This window comes from Centruroides sculpturatus, unplaced genomic scaffold (genome assembly GCF_000671375.1).
Source record: "Centruroides sculpturatus isolate CEXI.00-Female unplaced genomic scaffold, Cexi_2.0 scaffold219, whole genome shotgun sequence".
Classification (NCBI taxonomy): domain Eukaryota; kingdom Metazoa; phylum Arthropoda; class Arachnida; order Scorpiones; family Buthidae; genus Centruroides; species Centruroides sculpturatus.
In genome coordinates this window covers 160822-171433 of record NW_019384506.1, presented here as the reverse complement: position 1 = coordinate 171433, position 10612 = coordinate 160822, and the positions used below count along the sequence as shown (strand labels likewise).

Below are 10612 nucleotides of genomic sequence, written 5' to 3'. Positions count from 1 at the left end.
TTTTTGTTGTTGTTGTATGCAGTTTCCAGCAAACTTTAATTAATTTTTTTCTATTTGTGAAAATTTCTACGTTATTTAAAGGTAATTTTTATTATAGGCCTATAGACCTTACACAGCATTATTAATATGATTTTGGAGGTTACAGAACTTTGAAATTACTTTAAAAAATGGAAAATGATTATATCATTTGATTTCAAGATATTTTGTATACCTTAAAAATAATTAATTCTATCCCGGGATTTCCCGGGATCCCGGGAAACAGTTCACTTTTATCCCGGGAGCCCGGGACAAGCAAAAGACCGAAAAATGAGAAACCTTAATCTACACTAAGTATTGAACTATAGGAAAATATCAAAAATTGATTCTACATTTTATTGTGTTTTTTTATAAAACGAATATAAACACGCAATAAAACCAAATTTATTAACATTAATACACATTTAATCGTGAATTAAAATATGTACTTTAACAATATCGTATCACAATAAATTTTATAATTATCATAATTTATTGGCATAAGACAGCCCTTAATTTTAGCTTTCTGTACGTTTTTACCTGTAATATGTTTAAAAGTAAATTCATTTCGCATTAAATATGCTAATCACTACGTTACGAAGTATTTTAGCACTCATTTTAATCATTTTGATTTATTCGAACAAGAAAATCCTATTAATTTGAGAAACTTCGTATTCTTCGAATCGAAAAAATTGTTTGGAACGAAATTTCTAGTTCTTAAATGGTTCTTCTTGGCAGACAAACCTGGACGTTAATTCCATTCTTTAAATATACGTTACGAAACGAGAACTATCGCACTCTTCACGCGGTGAAGTATGAGAAAGAAATACGTGGTAAGTAAGACTACATCCGTAGTTTTGAGTATTTTGTCGCGAAATGTAATTATTGGCACAGAAGAGGCCAACGCAGAAACACATGAAGAATACGTTTGCAAGCAGACAGGGATGACATAAAACAGTTTTCTTCAGCCGCGACGTTTCGAGAAGAAAATCGACGGAAATACAAATAGCAGTATTTCCAGTTCTTCCTGACTTTAATATTTTTAATAAACGAATGAATATTTATCGGAATGCGGCACCGTTTCTCTCGTTATTCGCTAATTAATTCAACTAAAATATTTACGTAACCTTTGTGCATTAACTTTGGGCTTAGTACACATTATGTGTACTTAGCCGAAGCTAATGTTAACCGAGAGCATTGTAAGACGGATGAAACGACATAAAAGTTTGAATTATCTCCATCGAAATGCTAAATTTTTTTTACCACCACTTAAAATATTTTGGATTTATTATTTGATGCAATCAAATTCCATACTTAATTGAACTTCGACTTCCGTGCAATCGATATTGATCGATAGAACAAGAGCACGTGGAAATACTCTGTAGATCAATCATACAAGAAAGTTGTCGTTGGTGTATTGAAAAGATCGGAATAAATAATGTATTTGCAGAATACGTCAGTGTTTAAATGTCAATGTTAGTTCATTCTTCACTTACACTCATTAAAATTTAAGAAGGCCAGCAAAGTGTAAAATCTGAGGGAGTCACTTTTTTAACGATCGCCATACTTTCCCTCTGTTATATAAAACAGTCGAAAAAGTAATATTCCGATGCATTGAAAAATTTAATCGCAATTATTTACTTATTACAGTGAAATTTTGGTTAAATTACAGTCGCTAATGAATTCGAGTGTAAATGCCGGATGTCCGGTTTGTCAGATCGACTTTGTTCTTCGAGCGGCCAAAGTCTTCGCCACGAATATAATCATGGACTGCAACTGCCAGAAGAACGAAAGAAAACCGAAATTTCGTTTCTTCCCGAACAAAGCTTACGGGTGTTACGAAAACACGGTACAACTTTTCTTGTGAACTATAACAATTCGACAGTTTCTGGAAACTTTTTTCGAAGGCGTAACGTGCAGTGAGTGGGTATACGTTTACGGAACCGACGATAGTTTTATCAGATTAATATATTCAATTGTTTATCTGTCTTGTGCTGTTCTTTTCGCATATTTAAAAGAAGGAAACTGTACTTCGAATACAAGAAAAGCGCTTACGAAGAAGAAATTTCCTTAAACAAATACTTCGAAGCATTTTCATTAATTCCACTTATTATATACATCATTACCATGATTATTATATGTGTAGTATTTGATATATTCGGTTTTCCAATCATATGTTGAATCGCAATAAATATTGTTTTCAATCGCTCCTTTTATAATATACTTTACAACGAAGAGTTTAACGTGAACTTATTCTAAAAATAATTAAAGAAATATATAATTAAATATAAATCAAATTAATTTTCATTTCTTTTGTTCTTAGTTGTACAATAGCTTTATAGAAATCAGAAGATTTTCTTCTGTCCGCATGAAAATTGAAAGCAAACTCGATGTTGACCCCGCACGAAATACTTAAAAGGCGAATTTAATAATTAATTAATTGTAATCTATTTTGATTAATAAACTTATCTGATTAGTTTCTAGATTTCATGAAGAGATTCGGAAAGATTTCGATCGGTATTTCTATCGGAGGATTCTTTTTCATCAAGAATAGCTTTGTCATGAGAGTAAGTACTTCTTTCTGGTGTATTTCGTTAGACCCGAATTTAGTTTCTCACTGACCATGTGTGCGATGCGTTAGACACATATTAAGATTTTTCCAGTATATAATTTGCAAGTATAAAAACTTATGTAAACATTATTTTTGCAATTTCAAAGTTCAGTTCTAACATCTGCATTTCATATTATATGTTCTTGTAATTATAAACACTGGCTCGAATAAAAGACTTTCTTATTTTACAGTTGTTAAGTGGATTTTATTCTATTTTGTTAACGTTAATGAAAGTAGGCTGCGAGAAAAAGTGGATGCATCTCGACAGAAAACAACAAAACCAACACCTTCGGCGTTTTATCAGTTTTGGATGATTATAAACATTAATTTTTCTGTATCGATATTGAAAGGTTGTGTGGATAATTAAAGGGTAAATAGAGACGAATGAAATTACGAGTTGCATTAGAAGACTTCCCTGAAATAAGGCGTTAAGTTTCACTGTTTCGAAATTTCATATTTTTGTACATTAAAAGTGCTAAGTCTGAAATCTTTGGGCATTACGAGTTTTTGAATTTCTCTCCGTTTTCGGCTGAAGAAAAACCACATCAAATAGATGAAAGCGATTATGGAATGTTTCCATTGAAATATGCGGAGTACATAACGAGAGATGAAAGAATTAATTTCACACAAAATTATATGCCTTATTCTCGCCGGCAAATGGCTAACGAAATTTTGAAGAAACAGTTATTGTGACGAACGTCAAATCTACGACGGTCCGTACATAAAATTATTATTTTGCCACTCGCAAAATAAAAATATAATTTCACCTCCACCAGGTTCCAGCTGTTTATATTTACATAATCACTGCTTAGGAGAATTTTACTAGTATGATGCGAAGTTATCATTACGTGCGAATGAACGTTCGCGAATTCATTTACATTTTAAAATTATAATTTTAATTAAATGCCATTCATACAAGAAATGTCATAAAAGTTGCATGAAAAAAACTCATAATTTCATAACTGTAATTATAGTAAATCTTCGTTTCCTTAACTTTTCTTTTTAATTTCCTGGCATAGAATTTATAATTTGCGATATTCAATTAATGATTACCATCTTATAAAAAAGTAAATGGATATAATGATTTAACTGGACGAAATTAGTATTTCTTAAATGAAACATTGTATATTAAACTGTTTAATTAAATTTTCTTCATTTTAAAATGTCTATTGTTGTACATATATATTACAATATCAAATAAATTTATGTATTAAAAATTCTGAATTTCGTTTTTTTACGGAATATCTATTTTTTCGCATAAATTATCCAAGCGCTTCTTCTTATACATAATATGAAAACCTAAACCCAGAGTATTAATAATATAAAAGTCGTCGTAAGTGTGTGTGAATTTTTTGTAACTCCTAAAGTTTTTATCAAATCCAGATGAAATTTTGGTTTTATTCGTTTCATATTCTATCGGAAAGTATAGACTAATTATTTTATCAAAGTATTAGCTCTAAAATAAACTTTTTATTGATTTCTGACTGCTCATCGCACTTATTTCGTAGTGACCTGGATGACTTTATTTAGTTCATTTTTAAATATTTTGGCAAATGACGTATTTTAAACTTACTTCGTGAATAAACAATATTAAAGTGTGTGTTACTAAAGAAAGACAGCACGAAAACTACAATAGAAAATTTACTCAGAATATAAAAAAATTGTAATATTTTAAAATAAAGGCATAAATCTGTTGATGTATATGTAAGTGAATACTCTGTAACTCCTACTGTTTCCATCCACTTTAGATGAAATTTAGTTTTATTGCTCTTTACGTTACCACAAATAGCGTGTTTTAGAGATATTTACGACTCCCATTCCAAATTTTTAATTGAACGCACTATTACAAAATTGACGTTTATTACTTCATACTGACGTATGGATAAATGGATCAAGCAAGATCAATACGATAATATTTAAATTGTTATAATTAAAACACTAATGACGTGACAAAATTATTCTTAAACAAAAAAAAGTATTTTAATTGAAATAAATGTCCAATAAAGATAAGATTTATACGGTATTTTGTAGAATTATTTTCGTTCACGAAGTTTTGTCAAAATATTGCAGAAATCATTAGGTTCAATTCGTCTTAAACGTCGAATTTAGAGAAATCGCTCGTTGAAATTTTTAAAAATTGTATAGAATATGAATCAATATTTAACATTCGTAGGTTATTGTAATGTTGGTAGAGTATTGGAATCAGGCGATTTCTTTTGTTCCTTTATCATTTCCAATCTTTTCTATCTCATTTCGACGAGAATTTCGGATGCTCTGACCACTTCTGGATCTGTTTCTTCCTGTTCCTGCAACAACGAATATATAAATTATTATTATTTAAATTAAATTTTTAAACGAAAGAAAATGGAAAAATTTTCTTCGAATAAATGTCAATCTATACTAATATAATAAAGAGGTAATGTTTGTATGTATGTAAGTTTGGATGCAGCAGGTAATCTTTAAAACTACTCATCCAATTTCAAAAATTTTTTCACCAATATTTNAGAGGCAGGATTAAGGCTTACCGTGAAGAACTTGGCTTCTATTATACTATTTTAGATGCGGGTTTTTGCATTTTTGATTGCATTTTAATAGGGTGCGTCAACAGAATGTACACTAAGAAGGGATTTTTCGATATTCTCCCGCGGGGGAGAGGGGCAGGATTAAGGCTTATTGTGAAGAACTTGGCTTCTATTATACTATTTTAGATGCGGGTTTTTGCGTTTATGATTGCGTTTTAATAGGGTACGTCAACAGAATGTACACTAAGAAGGGATTTTTCGATATTCCTCCCGCGAAGGAGAGGGACAGGATTAAGGCTTACTGTGAAGAACTTCACTTCTATTATACTATTTTAGATGCGGGTTTTGCGTTTATGATTGCATTTTAATAGGGTACGTCAACAGAATGTACACTAAGAAAAAATTTTTCAAAAAATTTTCCTTCACGGGGGAAGTGTTATATATTTATAATAGATACATTTTGAGCCACAACAAGACGTGGCGGGGTCTGCTAGTCTTGAAATATAAACAGAATTCAATTTATCATTCACAAATAAAAACTCAACACTTCTTCAGTCACAAATCTAATTTGTAGTTAACAGTAAATGGTATCATCGTTAATGAATTTCCATTCGATTGTGTAACATTTATGACATCGGTATAGTAGAGCTCAGCCACAGTCTGAAGTTAAAGTGCCAAATTTGACTATTAATATCTCCGAGACCAACGAACCGATTCGGATAACATTTAAAATATTTAGTGTTCGCGGTAAGAACGGCGATTAATTTAAGTTTTTTATAAGTTCGTTGGATCGTTCTGGATCTAATAATACGAGCCTAATGATTTTAATCTATTAATACGAGCCTAATGATTTTAAAATATAATATTTATAAAACAATGTTTCATTTTTACTTTTGTAGTTCTTATGTACCTATACATAACAAGAGATATTATTGGAATCGTGTCAAATTTGTTCCTGCGAATTTTTTTAAATCTACGTTTTGAGATTTTTTCTCTACTATTGTATATACATGACGGAATATTTGCTTCTTTCTGTTCTTTGTTTTTTTATTATTATAATATAATATTTTATATTACATTTATTTTCTGAAACGCTGAGAATTCCTAAATCCATTACTCGATCTACATTAAAGTTTACATACTTATTCTCTGGGAGTTCGGACTAAACATAGACGACCACCAAAACCTGCATACACCTGATTTATCAATATTAACTTTTAATGTCTTTGCTCGACTGCACCAGATTTTTCACACTTATTTCCTGGACACACTCAAATCTGCACACTACGCGTGACTGTCACATGAATATATCACGAGTTATGAATGTCGCGTAAGCTCATTCTGCTGAATACTGCTGAAACCAAGCTCAAAAAAACATCATAATAATAAAGAAAGGAAACTTTTGAAAGTTCTTGTATAAGAATAGTGAAAGCAGATTTGACAGTAAAACTCAACGTGTGAATAAAGTTCACATTACACATACACAACAAGTACAAGAAGTTTCAGAGAAAGCGGTTGCAATGGGATAAATCGGAAAAATGAACATCGTCAGAGAAATAAGCTACCAGCTTTACTTCCTGCCTCAAACTTCGTTCGCTGACACTGTTCAAACGTGTTCAAACGTTCAACGACATGAATGTAGAGCAACGTCATTAAGACATAAAGTAAAACTCGAAAACGCTTTGCGTAACGATGTTTATTTATCCGATTTATTATCACGGTGACTGTTTCCTCTAAATAGTTGTAGACTACAACTTGTAGTCTATGTAATGTGAACTTTATTGACATCAACAGTCTTACTCTCAAATCTTCCATTATTCTTATCCCATAACTGATAATTCTTAACTGATTCTTCCACTATTCTTATGTCAGAACTTTTGAAAGTTTCCTTTATTTCTGCCGAGCTCTACTGTTTCAACCTGGTTTCAACACTTACTTATTACATATACAAATTATTACATATATTTTAATCATAATGTATTGCATTATGATTAAAATACATATTGCAATGTATTTTAATCATAAAATTGTGAACAACTAAATTTTGTAAACTAAATATTAACTTTCCTTTACTATAATTTACTCGCACACCAGCCTTGATGGACGAGTAAATTATAGTATAGAAGGGCGAATGTTCTGGCGTCTTTTCCTAACTTAAACTGAATGTTTATTTACAAAGTACTAAAACTTGTAAACAGAATACAACAATTAAATACCTTTGATGTGCAAGAGGCTTCATCGACGTGTGTCTGTTTATGTACGAACCATTCTCTCTCGGATATTGTAGTAAAGCGACATTGATGACATTGCCATAATTTTTCAGAAAATTGCAAAGTTTTATCTTTTTCGTTTGTTTCAAAATGTTCCTCTCGCATGGAACTCGCTGCTGAGATTTCGGCAGAAGAGTGTATCTCACTCTGTTCCGAGAGTTTAAAAGTTTTTGATGTACCTTCTCCTGTAATTTGCTAACAATTGAATAATATTGTTAATTAATTATGCAATTCCTTTTATAGCATTCTACGATGCTTTTAATTGACAACTACCATAACAATGATAAAATTTCGATGAATAGCATAAAAATCATTTGAATATTTGAAATTTAGGGAAGTCCCGATACTACCGATACCGATACTTTTTCTTGGGCATCGGATCAGATTTGGTTACATTTTCACGGGCAGGTAAAGTGTGTATGAAATTAGATTTTGCAGTTGAATAAGAAAATAAAATGAAATTTTATGCTATTTTCGGTTATGACGAAAATCCACTAAATGTATTATGTGAAATTTTATTTCCAGAATCTATAGCACGAGTTCCCAACCTATGGGTCGGGACCCAGAAGGGGGTCGCGACGGGCTTTCTGTGGGGTCGCCAACTTATACAGTTAACTAAAAAACATGTTCACTATAATGCAATTTTTATTTTTAATGGTGTCTTGAAGTTTGAATAATTTGATATACAGTCGACCCCCTATAACACGGGTTCCTATAGTTCGGATTCTTATATGACGGCGAAAAAATTGCGACGGTATCCGTACAAACATGGGTAAAAAAACTCCTATAATTCGGTAAAACGTCATCGGGCAGCCGAACTACTTTCCGCCGTCCAGCGCCACGCTACGGAGAGTTTAGGCGAGTAAGTTGAGTTTACTATCGTCTGTACAGTATGTAAATTAGGTACCGTAAGTCTAATACAGTACTGTAATTTTATACATTTCTTGTGAAAGAAACATTTCTTATTCAACGGCCATAAAAATTATTTATATTAATGATGTCTCCAAAGTTCAACGAAGTTTTCGCAGAAAAATAACTTATCAGAAATCGCGGCCGCCGTTTGGTGCGCTGCTCCGCGACGAAAACAAGCTTAAGCAATGGCGACGTCGAACGGTGCACACTCGGTAAGTAATCCTACAATTTTTTGTTTATAGCATAGTTTATACGGATTATTCCCAAAAAAATATACGTATTTTGGAAATGTTGAGTCGAATTAGTCTAGGAATCGATTAATTTTATGGAAGAAAACCTTTCAAACACCCGTAGTCCGTAAACTTCACACGTGTCGGGCTGTGATTGGCAAGGTCTCCTAAAACATCAATTTCATAAAAAACGGAACGTATCTACCGTGTTATAGGGGGGTCGACTGTATTTTTTAAAAATTAAAATAAGTGTAATCTAGGTACGCTATTCCGTCACAGTTGGTTGAATCATGTGTTGAGAGTTTGAGAGGAATAAATTAAATGTTGAGAATGACATGAGGTTGGCGTTAACAAAAACTCACCCGCGAATTTTAAGGCTGGTTAATAACATATAATTTCAACAGTCGCATTAAATTATTAGACATAATTTAAAATAAAATTATACTAAAAACTAATTTCGTTGTTGTTTTTATTACCTTATTAAAAATGTCTTTTTCAATAGTATCGGGGTCGCGGGTCACTTGGCTTTTATAAAAAGGGGTCGCCACCCGAAAAAGGTTGGGAACCGTTGATCTAGAGCTTGCAAACAAACACAAATTATTAGACAGCCACGAACCATGCTACAAATACGTTCAACAGACAATGTTCTACAACAGCCAAGATCCAGTGGCGTACCGTAGTGGGGGCAGCAGGGGCGGCCCGCCCCGGGCGGAACTTTTTAAGGAACGGCAAAATTTCACAATAAATAATAATAATATCTTCTAAAAATTTGAAACATCCTAATATATACTTGCATCGCACCTACGATAGTGCTATCGTCCGGACAGTCCGGAAATCAGCGCGGCAGAGGAACTAGTAACTTTTCCATCCGAGGAGTTCCTGCGAAACCTGTTGAACTTGTACAATTCGTACGCGTTCATATACACCACTAATATCCAATAGTACTATTTTAAACGGATCGCTGCACTACCACCGAATTTTTCATCGCTTGTTCTGTGACAAAACTGATTTTTGGTCTTTTAAATTGAAATACCTAAATAAGGGGAGCCGAAATTTTTCTCCGCCCCGGGCGGCTAACAAACACAGTACGCCACTGCCAAGATCACAGATAAAAGAACTTACCACAACAGACCAGGCATCACACTCATTGACGAACACAATAAAATCACATACATTATTGTCGTGTCTGTTCCAAACACTCGCAATGTACAAAATACATGAAGTGAAAAAAAATCAGAGAGTACACAGAACTCGCCCACGAAATAAGGTATCGTGGAGGATGGATAGAGTGTTTATTGTACAGTACCTGTCGTTCTCTCCACTACAGGTGTCATACCACACACAATACACAAAAGCCCGAAAACATTAGAAGTGAATAGAAACACATACATTACACTACAGAAAGCCGCTATATTGAATACATGACATATTGTTAGAAAATTCCTGAATACAGATACACATTGACACACTTATTTAATTTTTGTTTTGATTTGAAGTTATTATGCATTGACACTCGTACACAGCCATCGGTGTCAACCGAGTGTAACTCATAAAACTCAACATAATAATAATAGGTTTATGGCATTACGAAATTCTATTAATAGCATCATATCATACGTTTTTGAGGGGAATAATATTTTGGTGTGCCGTATTGAGTAATGTCGAGTCATAGATATGCCGCGAGTAGGAAAACATTGCCGAACACTGACCTACGAGATCGATTCGGACGGTTACGTCAAAATCCACGTGCAGAGAACTAAAGGCGAGGATTTCGCTTTCTCCGAACGGGGTCGGCCGTCGCCGGTCTATTAAACGGAGAACTGCTTTCAGATTGTCCGGAGCCGGTCAACATCCTGGCCATCGTTCTGGGAGTGATCGGAGGAATCGTGGCCGTGAGTATGGCCCTGCTGCTGATCTGAAAGCTGCTGACCACCATCCACGACAGAAGGGAGTTCGCCAAGTTCGAGAAAGAAACGCAAATGGCCAAGTGGAACAGGGTGAGTTCCTCTCTTCTTTGAATCGGGACGTATCCGGTTCCCCAATGACGAGTCC

General features: G+C 33.4%; 1 protein-coding gene across 1 annotated transcript in view; it reads right to left on the bottom strand.

Moving 5' to 3' along the window:
- LOC111622234 (zinc finger protein 729-like) overlaps positions 1–10612 on the bottom strand; it is a 37766-nt gene that overhangs the window by 8288 nt on the left and 18866 nt on the right. The window contains exon 6 of the mRNA XM_023364587.1: positions 7365–7613. Coding sequence (XP_023220355.1) covers positions 7365–7613 — 249 coding nt within the window. The remainder of the gene's footprint in view (positions 1–7364; positions 7614–10612) is intronic.